The sequence below is a fragment of the Puccinia triticina genome, chromosome 4A (assembly GCF_026914185.1).
Source record: "Puccinia triticina chromosome 4A, complete sequence".
In the NCBI taxonomy this organism is placed as follows: domain Eukaryota; kingdom Fungi; phylum Basidiomycota; class Pucciniomycetes; order Pucciniales; family Pucciniaceae; genus Puccinia; species Puccinia triticina.
The window spans coordinates 5,633,113-5,646,945 of record NC_070561.1 but is presented as its reverse complement, the minus strand read 5'-3'; the positions used below and the strand labels follow the sequence as shown (position 1 = coordinate 5,646,945).

General features: G+C 47.1%; 4 protein-coding genes across 4 annotated transcripts; 1 reads left to right on the top strand and 3 right to left on the bottom strand.

Moving 5' to 3' along the window:
• Positions 1–1,036: 1,036 nt before the first annotated feature.
• PtA15_4A645 (uncharacterized protein) lies at positions 1,037–1,330 on the bottom strand (the record flags this gene model as incomplete). Its single annotated transcript, XM_053168550.1, has 1 exon — positions 1,037–1,330. One exon carries the CDS (start codon positions 1,328–1,330, stop codon positions 1,037–1,039), a length of 294 nt encoding a protein of 97 aa, XP_053019748.1.
• Positions 1,331–1,737: 407 nt separating this feature from the next.
• PtA15_4A644 (uncharacterized protein) lies at positions 1,738–2,579 on the bottom strand (the record flags this gene model as incomplete). Its single annotated transcript, XM_053168549.1, has 4 exons — positions 1,738–2,198; positions 2,278–2,334; positions 2,407–2,503; positions 2,574–2,579. The coding sequence occupies 4 exons, from the start codon at positions 2,577–2,579 to the stop codon at positions 1,738–1,740; spliced, it is 621 nt and encodes a 206-aa protein (XP_053019747.1).
• Positions 2,580–2,923: 344 nt separating this feature from the next.
• PtA15_4A643 (uncharacterized protein) lies at positions 2,924–4,171 on the top strand (the record flags this gene model as incomplete). The annotated part of the gene is made up of 4 exons (XM_053168548.1): positions 2,924–3,350; positions 3,430–3,813; positions 3,885–3,984; positions 4,069–4,171. 4 exons carry the CDS (start codon positions 2,924–2,926, stop codon positions 4,169–4,171), a joined length of 1,014 nt encoding a protein of 337 aa, XP_053019746.1.
• Positions 4,172–13,165: 8,994 nt separating this feature from the next.
• On the bottom strand, positions 13,166–13,404 carry PtA15_4A642 (uncharacterized protein; the record flags this gene model as incomplete). The annotated part of the gene is made up of 2 exons (XM_053168547.1): positions 13,166–13,192; positions 13,276–13,404. 2 exons carry the CDS (start codon positions 13,402–13,404, stop codon positions 13,166–13,168), a joined length of 156 nt encoding a protein of 51 aa, XP_053019745.1.
• Positions 13,405–13,833: the final 429 nt, after the last annotated feature.

Genomic DNA, 13,833 nt, shown 5'->3' with positions numbered 1-13,833 from the left:
GTCCTGTGCAGAGGCTTTCACAGACCTGTCAGCTACAGCTCACATACATGAAAGCCTGTCCTGCAAATGATGCATGACACAGGGCGCGGGAATTTTTTATGTGACATGCAGGACTGTGCAACCTGTATGCCTGTCATGACCCCGGTTTGCCCGGGGTGTATGGACCAGCTACCCGGCTCAAGCGTGATCGCCGATATATGCTGACACATATAATTTGGTTGTGGATTTGCAACAACAGCAAAAAAAAGTGCAACAAAAAAAAGCGACTGACATGCCGAGTAGCCTCCCCGGGAAGCGGGTGCTTTAACTGCTGGAACGGACCAGTCATTGAGGCTCAATGACCGGAACAACCTGGCCATCGAGGGGAGTTGTGTGTTCCCCCTCCCCGTGGCCGGTTGTACCGCTCGGCGCTCATCTACATTGGTGATCTTTGTTTAGGCTACGTTCAGGTTCGCGATGTAAGCGAGAACCAAATTTCAAGGTCCCAAGGCAGATCGCGCCGCGCTATGTCCACCCGAGGGCACGCATTGAGAACGATTGATCCTCCAGTAGCACTGTGATAGGCCTGTTAATTAAGGTGGTATTTATGTGGTGATTTGACCCCACCAAACGTTGGACAGAATCATCTCGCAAAATTCATCACATTGGTCACTGGTTGAATGTCCAGGTTGAGCCAATCTCTCGGTTGGACGAAAGCAAGTGGAAAAAACGAATGTCGAATACTTTCAAGGCGTGTACAAGAGGCTCAAACTAATTATGGGTGAAGAAAGTGCTGTTGAAACAAGTGGGTAAAGAGCGATGGATGGCTGTAAATGTGAAACTATCAGAAAGAAAAACAGCATCTTTCAGGAGGGACCTGCGCAGATGGGTAAAGCCGATTGTTCAGGCAGCAAGTCCTACTTCGATAACCGATGAAGAGGGCTGGAGCAATGAGGATGCAAGTAAGTCAGTGGCCGTTTGCACGCTTTTGGGCGTCAAAAGAAGCGTGCCTACCTCCAGGAATCGAATATGTTCGATGGGCCCGGACAAGTTGTCCTCACTGGCTGACGCAGTCAATGCTGGTGAGCACATTGAGGTTGGCGACGGCGTGACCTTGGTTGCCACAGCTGATTTGGGGGGCGTTGTCGCCTCCGCTGCACTGGACCTGGGTAAGAATGTTTGCGTTCAAGGCGGCATTGCCCTGGTTGCCACAGCTAACCCCGCCGTTTTGCTGACCGAAAATCGATGGGACTGGCAAAAGTGATACCGGTTGGAGGACGCCCCCGAGGAAATTGGCGCAGACCGAGTTCAGTAGCGCGAGGGACAGGGCGGCGGCGATGGTGAAACGCATGTCGAAAGGTGGACTGGGTGTTTAAGGCGGGATCTATTCGTTGGCTGGGCTTCGGGGAGGTGGGGCTGGAGATGTCCTGTTGATGCTGATGAGGAGGCAACCAAAGTGGGTGGGGGGTGGCTATTTATATTCTGCAAGCCTCGGCCAATTCTTACGCTCATTCTATTCGGCTGGGCCATGTGACATTGTCTTCTGATTCCAGTCTTCCGGATGAGCCTTGTCAAGGCTCATCTGCGACGGTTGCTCATCTCATGACCGTTGCTCATGACATTCCTCAGACTCAAGGCGAATCGCTGTACGTAGTATATTATATAGAGTCAAAAACGATGTCATGAACATTTTCAACAGGCTTTAAGATATACAACACAGGCGCGTTTGTACAACATGGAGGATACAGATGGGGGGTACTATTCGACCATAGCACCGGTTTCGCCGGACTGCTCGTCGTCCTCCTCAGATCCGAAAAACTCAGTCTGGTCGGCAGCGGTCTGAGCGGAAGGAGGGGGGCGATAGGAGTTAGGATTGGGGGTCGCAAGGTTAGGGGAGATGTTGGGAGGAGGGACGAGGTGGCGGGGATCGGTGGAGCGATGGTGATGGGGGAGGTCGAGTTGGTCGGGCGGGAGGTCGTCGGGATGGAGGTCGTCGAGCGGCTCGGGGGGGCCGGAGGGGCGCAGGAGGCGGTCGGTGGCCAGCTCGGCCCAGTACGCCTGGCCTGGCTCGGCGCTGGCCGACGGCAGCAGGAGCGCCGAGCCGACCGCCAAGGGCTGGTTGATCACCCGGGCTAGTTGCGGCGCTTGGACTGGGGTCTGGCTCGGGTCGTACGGGTTCCCAAATGGGTAGGATGGATGCGAGTGGGACGGCAAGATACCTGGCTCATGCTCGTAAACACTCAGTCGTCGCGCCTCGATTTGCGTGCTTTTGTTGGGGGATGGGCTGGGAGAGCTTACCCTCGTCATCCTCGTTCTGGTACGGCGGAATCATGTCCCAGGCGGATTGGTCAACCCCTGCAGGACCATCACCCGATCATCAGCGATCGAGCATCCAAAAAAGAGAGGTGGTTTGATCCAAAGACATACGATCTTCAAGGTCTTCCAGGGCCCAGTCCACCTGGTCATCCGCATAGCACCACAACGAGGTTTCTGACCTCAGATGGATATACGTGAATCGATCGTCCTGGGCACATAGCAATCGCGAGTCAGTTTTTCTGTTCTCTTTCGCTGTCCTTTCGGATGAGTCTGCTCACGCTCATCGTCCTTTTCTTTCGTTGTTGGTTGTGGAATGGGCTGATCCGAGTCGCCCTCTGTCCCCGCCCGTGCCCCCCGGGGGGCCAGACACCCTGTTCTCCGTCCCTCGGCCGAAACTCTGTTGCGGTCGCTTCCACTCGGCTCCACACGAAAATGCCAAACTGAAAAGACGGAAATCCCAGCACACACAGTTATTCCCAAGCAAACAAGGACGGAGTGCCAGCCGCAACGCTTTTCCATCGATGAGCTCTTGATGAGTCGCGGAGACCTGTAACCTCGACTTCCATCAGCCTCTAGCTCAAGACTTGGCCCCCGATTTTATTTCCACCCACCAGACGAAGCCCAAGCCATGACTGCCTCGAAGCCCGTCCGGGCCATAGTAGCCTTCAGCCTCGCTGGAACCTTCGTCCTATTGCACCTTCTTCACCTGGTTTCCCATGGGATCCGACTGACGATCTCCGTGATCAAGAAGCTGGTCGACGAAGCAGACGAGGTCTTGATAGCCTGTCGGGTGCGCACCCGCGACGTGCGAAAGGATCTCAGGGCGATCAAGAAACTGCCCGCGCATCTGGCAATCATCTGGATCCCGATCAACTACCAGCTTCATCGTTTCTTCGCCATCCCCCATCTCTTCTCCTATATCGGCCTCAGTCGCTTAGAGAGATTGAAACATCAGCAATCTCTCGAACTCGTTGCTATGCGAGAAAACTTTGCTAAAACCCTCCTCTGGTCGATGGAGGCTGGGATCAAAGAAATTACCTTCTACGACGAACGTGGTCCGTGCTCCCTTTTTCAATCGAGCCTGAACGAAAAGAGCGGGAAAAAACTGACTTACCTATATCAATGGCGACAAAGGACTGATGAAGTCACACAAAACCGAGCTAATAAACTATCTCGCGACATTGCCCACGTTTACGAGTGGAAACGAGCACATAATGTGGGCCTCGATCGAGCCGAAGCTGACCGAAGAAGTGCAGATCCAATCGAAATTCGAGATCTCCTACCGTCCGATCGCCAAGGCCCCCCCGTCCGCGAAGAAAGGATTCATGTCTGCGAACACCGCCTCGGCCGGCTCGCTCGGCTCGAACACGATCACCATCAACCTCATCGACCGTCATCAAGGCCACGAACACCTCGTCAAAGTCACCAAGGCGCTCGTCGAGATCGTCGCTTTGAATAAACAAACTAAACTCAACCTCGATGACCTTAACGTCAAAAATATCGGCACTAAAATCTGCTGTATGTCCCCCCCCCCCCCCCCATCCACCTAATCAGTTTTATAGCTTGCTTACCTGAAATTCGTGGTGCAGCTACTTCGATCGGGTTGCCGGATTTACTCCTCGTCTTGGGCGGAAGATCGCTCCGATTCAGAGGCTTTCCTCCCTGGCAACTCACCCTCACCGAGATATAGTTGAGTCTCTCCCTCTGTCCACCAACACATCCCTCCCAATGCTGAGAGAACCTTTTTTTTTTTTATATGGTTGATTTGGAAAGCCATGCTAGGTCGTATGGTATCTTGCCTTATAAAATGAGATACACCGAATATCTCGAAGCTTTGCAAGTCTTCGGAAACTGTCAACAGCGTGTTGGCACTTGAGAAACCCGCCTCTGCTGTTACGTCGCCAGAGTTCGCTTCTTTTTTGGCCCCTGCTCGCGAGAGCGGTGTTGGCATCTGCAAGATGTATTAGGGCCCACTTCACTTAGTACCCGCATCTCTTTTGTTTTGTTTTGTTCTCTTTTCTCTGCTTTGTTTTGCCATTCATTCTTGCTTAGCATTCCTCTCACAGTGTAAAGAGAGGGTGTAGCGCTCCTGTAGTTTGTGAGACAATGTAACTTCGAAAAATAACACCCCATCTGTGTAGGTGTGTGTGTACAGCAGAAAGAACGAGTGTTAATACGGTGGTGGATGATCACCCTCTACATTGTCAATGACTCTACCGTCCCTAAGAAAACTCAGAATTAACAATATGGATTCCTTCATTTTTGGGTTGACCTTGGGTTGAATTAAGCAAGTCAGAAAAATGCTGTTGAGGTATTCGACACATTTCTGCTTGATCTTATCTTCTTGCAGCCAAGTAGGGATGGGCTTCCCTCTTTGATCTCACTCAACAACCACTACGCCAGTCTTTTGGAATTGAATGTGGTTTTGCTATCAGGGAAAGGACTCTTCTACATTGACTAACATGACAAAAGCTGGAGGCAAGATGGAGATCGGCCATAATTTGTGATACACAGTTGGGTTCATAATAAATCATGAGCGAAGAAAAATATTAGGGGTTTTGATACAAGATTAAAAAGCCGTGCGTTGATTAAAACAAGCAAATGAAATGGATGAAGTTTAATTGCTGGAAATCCATCACTGTTTTTTGAATGTTTCAGATTGCCGTATGTTTGTTAGGCCTAAGCAGAGAAAACCAGGCAATAAAGGCACGTGTGTTAACTCGGACTCTCTCATAGAACGGCATCAAGGAGGAAAAGGTACTTGAGGAGAGCAGGAAATGCTCAGTAACGTACCGAGTTGTTGGGAGCATTAGTGGAATCCGAAACATCCTTCTTGAAGAGCCCGCCGCCCAGTCCTACGCCAACTCCCAATCCACCTCCCAATCCGCCTCCCAATCCGCCGCCCATGAGGAGACCTGGGTATCCGCCACCGTAGACGCCGTTGAGCCAGCCACCTCCAAAGATACTTGTGCCATAGCCAAGACCGTAGTTCCAGAGAGGGTTGTAAAGGGGCGACATCCCGCAGCCGATGGAGTACATGCCAAAGCACTCGGATTTCGACTGGCCTTTGTTCTGGGTTGTTTGCACCTCGGCTCGAGGGGCAAGCTGGCTGGGGATCGCAAGCGCGCTCTGCACGAAGGCAAGGAAGATAGCGGCGAGGAAGAAGCAGTGCATGTTTTCGGTGGTTTTGGAGAAAGGTTTTGGGGTTTGCAGGCGATGTGGATGAGTTGAGTCGATTGGAATCTGGGAGGATGGTGGTGTTCTGAGCTATGGTGGGCTTCCAAACGGCTCTTTAAATACCTTTTGGATGCTGGCTCCGTCCAGCACTCATGCCTCAAGGACAAGCTCACACCGGTCTCGCTCTGTCCCGGTGCTCATGGAATAGTCACTCAACTTCCCGGGCAAGATGATGATGAGGTTGGATGATTCCCTCAACCGGTTTCAAGGGCCTGGCCTACCCTGTGAATGATCTATGTATTCACCCTCATCTACGGTCACCATTAATTACACGACATAAGACGCACAAAGCCTGAAACATGAACAACCGCAAATATATGTAGTTATGTCAAGACATGAACGTCTACGTAGCATTATACTCAGAACTTTTCACATCACCTCCATCAACAGACACTCCCTGAAATCTCTCCGGCCGAGCCGGTCCTACTGGATACTTATTACCGGTAACCCAGGTCAAAAATGGAATGTTATTCATATGTATGTAGTTGATACCCGCAAGTTCCACACATGCAAATGACAAAGTTCAAAAAGCAAATGGATGAATAGCCGTAACGGTGGCCCGCTACGTTCAACACTGAAGGACTTCCAGTCGAGTCTGGGAGCCTCACAGATCTCAATTTACACACCCGGACTCTTAATTTTTGGTAGAAGGGAAAATGTTTTCCTAACCCTACAGCTCATGATTTTCATGCGCACTGATTGTTGATTTGGTATAGGTCTTAATTTAGGAGTTAGAGGGGCATTTAGAGCTCTCTAAATGCCAACGGGAAGTCCTCCACTACCAGGATTAACCGGTAGTTGCTACAAGCAACATTCCGCTAACGCTACACGGGCAGGCCGCAAAAAAAGCACCTGCTATAGCATTACAGCGCTTTTTGACGCTGCACACGCTGGAGCGCAGCGCAGCAGAAACGGGCTAACAAACCGGCCAACACTACAGTGTCAGCGGTAGGGATGAAACCGGGTCAGGTTTGGGTTGGAAAACAGTGCCCAAACCCAACCCGGAATTTAGTGCGGGTCGGGTTGGGTTGGGTTAGTTTTGAAAATATGCTGCCCAAACCCAACCCAGCATCTTACTGTTTTGGGTCGGGTTGGTTTCTGACCCGACGGGTCTCGGGTCGACCCGACCTAGTAGGCGCCAAAAACACCCAAATTTACTGTTGGAGGCATCGTAGAAAATACGCTGCCTGAACCCAACCCAAAAATCTAGCGGGTCTGTAGCGGGTAGGGTCAAAAACTAGTTTTTGAGACAACAGCCGACCCAAACCCGGCCCCAGACCCGACACGGGTCGGGTACCCGGCGGGTCGACCCGATCCACTTTCAACCCTAGTCAGTGGTCAAAGAAAACCGCTACACCATTAAAACCTTTTTGAAAAAAGGGCAGTGGCCCTGCCTTACTGATGCCTTTGAAGCCAATGGTCTGTTTTTGAAACTCAGAAAAATAACACCCCATCTGTGTATGTGTGTGTACGTGTTAGGAGTAATTCAGGACTAGTGGAGGACTTCCCGTCGGAATCTGCGGGTCTCCCAGAAGTGACCTGGACCCCAAAAAGCTAAATTTCCCTGCAAAAATCTAGACTTTTCGGGTCTATATTGACATCTGTGAGAGTCCCAGATTGCATGGGAAGTCCTCCAGTACATATTGAATATGCATTATGGTGTTGTGCGCGGAGAGACTTCTCTAATTTCAAGTTTCACGGGTGAAAATTTTCACTCACTTTGTTTCCGGTCTTGAGTCGCTTGGTTTGCTGCTGCAAACTTCAAACTTAGCTAAGTCCAAGGGTTGAGGCGCAAAGCGCCTCCACTGGAGGGACTCATGCGGTATTGGTGATTTAGGCCTGAGAGGAATGGCCAAGAACACCATTTTCAAGAAATGTTGCAATAGCTCCCTTACCTCTGAAGATTTCACCAATATTTTTGGATATTAAGAAAGCCCTGCATCTTGGCTCATTTTTGATGCTCCAAGATCATCAAATTCCATCATTCCTTGCTCATAATAACACTTTGAAGCTGGTGGGTTGCAAAATGTTGGATGAAATGTCATTCACATGTCACATGAAATCAAATTACATCTTGAGAACATTCCAACACGTAGAACTTAGAAACGGAAACCGGAACCAATTTGAAGAACTCAAGACGAGAAGAATAAAACGGCTCAACTCAGATCAACTCGTCAACGATCAACGTCGGTATCGACCAAGGTAAAGTTGTTGATATCAGACCATCTAGTATCAACGCTCATCCTGAAAGCATCAACAACTCACTCAGTGTCAGCCAATAAAATTTGTAAGCGTCAACTGTGAAGAATACAACTGTTCAGGGGGAGGAGGATAGGTAGATGGTTTTACTGTTCAAATTGTTCTTATTCATTCTCATCAACTCAGCTCTATTGTTTATTTTTTAGTTTTTGTTATCCTTGAAACTTCACACCGTCTCAATTAGTCTGTCGTTACTATCAATTGCACCATCATAGGTAAACCTCATTAGACTATATATTGATTTATTTTTCCTAACATTTTATTAACTTTCATTGTTTTTAGTTTTCACTACTACTGGTTTTAAGAGCGTGCAATTAAATAAGATCTTAATAAACTACACAAAAGCCAAGCCTGAGGTCCATAAAACATCATTTTAGTGCATACACTTTCCTCGAGAAAAAAAAAGACAGGTATCCAGGACTGATGTCCAGCCTTGCCAACCAACTGCGTGAGAAAATACATTTGGACCTGTTCACTCAAGATTCCGAGGGAGCTCATTTGTAAAATAGTTATACCTTGACTCTGTTTTGCCAGCATGAAGTTTTTTTTACTACACGCTGTGGTAAGCCAATCCTGAATATGGCACCAAAATAAAGTATTTTTCCCTCAATATAACCCTCTCTGGAATACTCAAGCACCCACCTCCCTTAAGGATCAAGGCCAGGACAACTCATACCCATCAAAAGGCCCCCTCCATTCTCTCTTCACCCTTTTTTTCCCACCTTCTGGATACCCACCTACACCAACTCAATAACACTGCCAGCATATTTGGCTGGGTTGAAGTCATCCCAGTTTAACTGGAATGCACTCAACCAATTTAAAATTGGTTGATCTCAACCAATTAAATATAAACCCAAGGGGGGTACCTTGGATTTATATTTCATCAGTTGAGATCACCCAAGTTTAAATTGTTTGAGTGCATCCCAGTTTAACTGGGATAAACTCAGCCCAGCCAATTATGCTGGCAGTGTAATCCTCAAGCACCCAGCTAAGCACAAGTGGGAGAAATTCACCCATCAGACAGAGCCAGACTATTAGGAAAGACCCTGGATATTCATCACCTTTTCCTCCCTTCCCAATCCAGCATAACAACCCCAATTTGGAATTAGCCACACATGTGATAACCATAGAGATTCCATCTTGGTTAATCCATGTCCCCTTTGGTATCAGCCCATCCCTTTTCAGCCTCTAATATGATATGTAATCCCTTTCTTCTGATGTTTCATTGTCTCTCCACATTCCAGCCTCATTCCAGAACTTTCCATCCCCATAGCATTTTCAGCCTCAGCCCCTTGATTGAGAATTTTCACTGTTTCATCTTTTCTTCCAACCACAACCCAGCCCCATAATATTTTTTATATAGTCTACCCTCAAGTCTATGCCAAATATGTCAGATTGGACAGACTTTATATTATCCTTGAATCCTACTATTAGATTAGTATACCCATTAAAGTAAAACCATACAGACATACCTCAAGAATCCTCTATAGCCACACCTTTCCTTAAGAGTCCATACTCTTATAATCTTTTTCTTGTTCCCCTGAGAGGCAGCCCTTCAAGCACCAAATCCCTCTCAAGCTCTATTCGTCCCTCAGAGTAGTTCCACAACGCCTTGTATCTTGGGTTTGGGAAGAAGAAAAATGCAGACAAACGTGGCAGGAGATAGCCAGGCATCTCAAGAGTCTAAGTGTAAACATAGAGGGTGATTACACCAAGGCAGAACTGTGCAGGAGCCTTAGCATAAAAAGGTAAGGATTATTGTCATTTCTCTCAGGCAAATTTGACCAATAAGGCATAAGTCCCTCAGGCCCTTGGGAGGGGCTTAGTTAAGTTTGTTGCTGCTGGTCAATTCCTCAATGCATCAAGATCAAGAGTCAAGTTGAGTGAAGATACAAAAGAAGAAACCGTATGAGGTAAAAGAGTAACTATCCAACATCATCATCTGCTCAGGACACTCACACGTTTGCCAATAACAATCTGTCTAGTCAAATCGCTAAAGGTCAACTCGTTTCAGGAGTAGCTAAATCAACAAATACTTAACGGCTTTTTCATGTTTATTATGGTCTTGTTTCTTTGTGTGTTTGGTTAGATTAGCTACTAAAACTTGTGTTTCTTCAGTCTGCTTGTGTTCTAGTCTTGTTTATCTCACGTGTTGTTTTCATTGTTCAGTTTCCCGTATAGGCAGAATCTTTACTCTGTGTGTTCTCTTTCGTTCTTATCTCTGATGTGATTAAGACTCATTTTTCTAATTTGTTTTTATATCTTTTGTCAAGTCTATCATCTACTAATACTGGCTAAGAAATCAAATTAAGATTCCAAATAAAGAGTGATTTGTCCATCATCACAGTACGTTGGAGGAGCAGAAGGAACAATTGTTAATAATGTGTTTCAAAGAAGAAGACATAAATTCATATGATTTGGGAAATGGGTTGGACTGGTACTGTAGCGCAAACATACATGGTGGAAAAGACGCCCTTGTTGCATAAGGGTGGGTGATGATGACCCTCCACATTGTCAATGACTCTACTGTCCCTGAGAAAGCTCAGAATTTACAATGTGGATTTCTTTATTTGTGGGTTGTTGACCTTGGTTTGAATTAAGAAAGTCAGAAAAATGCTGTTGAGGTATTTGACACATTTCTGCTTGATCTTATCTTCTTGCAGCCAAGTAGGGACAACCTTCCCTTCAATCTCACTCAACAACCACTACACCAGTCTTTTGGAATTGAATGTGTTTTTGCTATGAGGGAAAGGGCTCTTCTACATTGACTAACATGAAAAAAACTGGAGGCAAGATGGAGATTGACCATAATTTGTGATACACCGTTGGGTAAATAATAAATCATGAGTGACGAAAATATTAGGGGTTTTGATACAAGATTAGAAAGACATGAGTTATTTAAAACAAGCAAATGAAATTGTTGAAGTTTGATTGCTGTAAATACATCGCCGTTTTTGGAGTTGATATTGGTTGGCCTGTTTACGATTGCCGTAGTTAGGCCTAAGCAGAGAAAACCAGGCAATAAAGGATCGTGTGTTAACTCGGACTCTCGCATAGAACGGCATCAAGGAGGAAAAGGTACTTGAGGAGAGCAGGAAATGCTCAGCTTGTAACGCACCGAGTTGTTGGGAGCATGAGTGGAATCTGGAACATCCTTCTTGAAGAGCCCGCCGCCCAGTCCCACACCAACTCCCAATCCGCCTCCCAATCCGTCGCCCATGAGGAGACCTGGGTATCCGCCACCGTAGGCGCCGTTGAGCCAGCCGCCTCCAAAGATACTTGTGCCATAGCCAAGACCGTAGTTCCAGAGAGGGTTGTAAAGGGGCGACATCCCGCAGCCAATGGAGTACATGCCGAAGCATTCGGATTTCGACTGGCCTTTGTTCTGGGTTGTTTGCACCTCGGCTCGAGGGGCAAGCTGGCTGGGGATCGCAAGCGCGCTCTGCACGAAGGCAACGAAGATAGCGGCGAGGAAGAAGCAGTGCATCTTTTTAATGCTTTTGTAGAAAGGTTATGGGGTTTACGAACAGATGCGGATAAGTGGAGTGGAGATTGGAATCTGGGAGGATGGTGGTGTTCAGCTATGGTGGGCTTCCAAACGGCTCTTTAAATACTTTTTGGATGCTGGCTCCGTCCAGCCCTCATGCCTCAAGGACAAGCTCACACCGGTCTCGCCTGGTCTCGCTCTGTCCCGGTGCTCATGGAATATTCACTCAACTTCCCGGGCAAGACGATGATGAGGTGGATGAGGGTGGATGATTCCCTCAACCGGTTTCAAGGGCCTGGCCCTACCCTGTGAATGATCTTATGTGTATTCACCCTCATCTACGGTCACCAGTAACACGACATAACACGCACAAAGCCTGAAACATGAACAACCGCAAATATATGTAGTTATATCAAGACATGAACGTCTACGTGGCATTAATACTCAGAACTTTCCACATCACCTCCATCAACGGACACTCCCTGAAATCTCTCCGGCCGAGCCGGCCCTACTGGATACTTATTACCGGTAACCGAGGTCAAAAATGGAATGTTATTCATATTTATGTAGTTGAAATAAAATTCAAAAGATAAAAATTTGTTTTAACAAATAAAGTCTTGCGTGATGAGTTTGAAAGTACCGCTTTGAATACCCGCATTTTCCCCCCATGAAAATGACCAAGTTCAATCAAAAGCAAATGGATGAATAGCCGTAACGGTGGCCCGCTACGTTATCAGTAGCAATAATGTAGCGTAGTGTTGCCAACACTACCGGGATTCAGCTGTAGTTGCTGCTACAAGCAAACTTCCCCGAACGCGACACGGGCAGGCCGCAAAAAAAGCGCTCATTATGGCATTACAGCGCTTTTTGCCGCTACACACGCTGGAGCGCAGCGCAGCGGAAATGGGCTAACAAACCGGCCAACACTACAGTGTCAGCGGTCAAAGAAAACCGCTGCACGATTAAAACGTTTTTGAAAAAAGGGTAGCGGCCCTGCCTTATATACTGATGTCTTTGAAGCTGTCAATGGTCTGTTTTTGAAACTCCAGAGCACTACTACTCCCATTGACATGTTATGAATCAAAAAAATTCACCTCACAATCAACTTTCTTAGCATGTTGACTGATCATTGATTTTTGTTTCCTGAAGAATTCTTGCTAAGAAACAATTCATGCAAAACTTAAAGTAGGAATATACATAACCTACTGGAAACTGTCATCCAGAAATCCAGCTTTCTGGATATGGATGTTTTGTTTGTGGGCTGGGTTTGGGCAAACTTTGTTTGAAATATGTAAGCTGGTCGCAAAACAACCATTGCGCCATCTAACACATTTCTTTGCGTTCTCATCAGACAAACATGTCTAAGAGGCCGGAAAATCTAGCGGGTTGAGTGAGGATTTTCTGTGCAAAGGGAAAGTAGCAGGCCACTTTTAGATTCTGACACACTAAAAGTAAATCTACTTTGTGCAAAAGCCAAGTAGCAAGCAAACAGCTCTTTTCTTCAATCCAACTCGACTCCCACTATGGTCTTTCAGCCCACGAAGTGTTTTGAAAATAGTGCAGATGACTTTTCTTAGATACTCGAGAGAAAATTAAGATCAATCATGATGTGTAATATACATACATACAGTTTGGTTACAAATTGTGAGTGACGAAAAAGATTAGGGGTTTGATTGTACAAGATTATAAAGCCGAGTTAGTTAACAAATGAAATGCAAGAAGTTTGATTATTGGAAACCCATCGTCGTTTCTTGAATTGATAATTAGTTGGCCTGTTCAAGATTGTCGTACATTTCTTAGGCCTAAGTGGAAAAAACCAGGCAATAGAGGGTTGTATGTTAACTCGAATTCCCTTGTAGACTGAGAACGGCTTCAAGAAAGAAAATGTTATTGCGGAGAGCGCAAAAAGTTGAGCTTTAACGAACCAAGTTGTTGTGAGCGTTAGTAGAATCTGAAACATCCTTCTTGAAGAGCCCGCCTCCCAGTCCCACGCCAACTCCCAATCCGCCTCCCATTAGGAGTCCTGGGTATCCGCCACCGTAGGCGCCGTTCAGCCAGCCGCCTCCAAAGATACCTGTGCCATAGCCAAGACCGTAATTCCAAAGTGGGTTGTAATAGGGCGACATCCCGCACCCGATGGAGTACAAGCCGAAGCACTCGGATTTCGACTGGCCTTTGTTCTGGGTTGTTTGGACCTCGGCTCGAGGAGCAAGGCTGGGGATCGCAAGGGCGCTTTTCACAAAGGCAAGAAAAAACGCGACAACGAAGAAGCAGTGCATGTTTTCAGTGGTTTTGCAGAAAGTTTTGGGGTTTGTGAGTGGATGTGGATGAGTTGAGTTGGTTAGAATATGTGAGGATGGCGATATTTTGACCCATGGAGGCCCTCCAAGTAACCCTTTAAATATCTTTCGGATGCTTCTGCCATCAGTTGATCCGACCAGCAATTGCCACTCAAGGACTTCACATGGTCCCAGAACTCGTGGAATACTCGCTCAACTTTCCGGGCAACACAACGATGAGGTAGATGAATCCCTCAGCCTCTTCCAAGGGCCTGA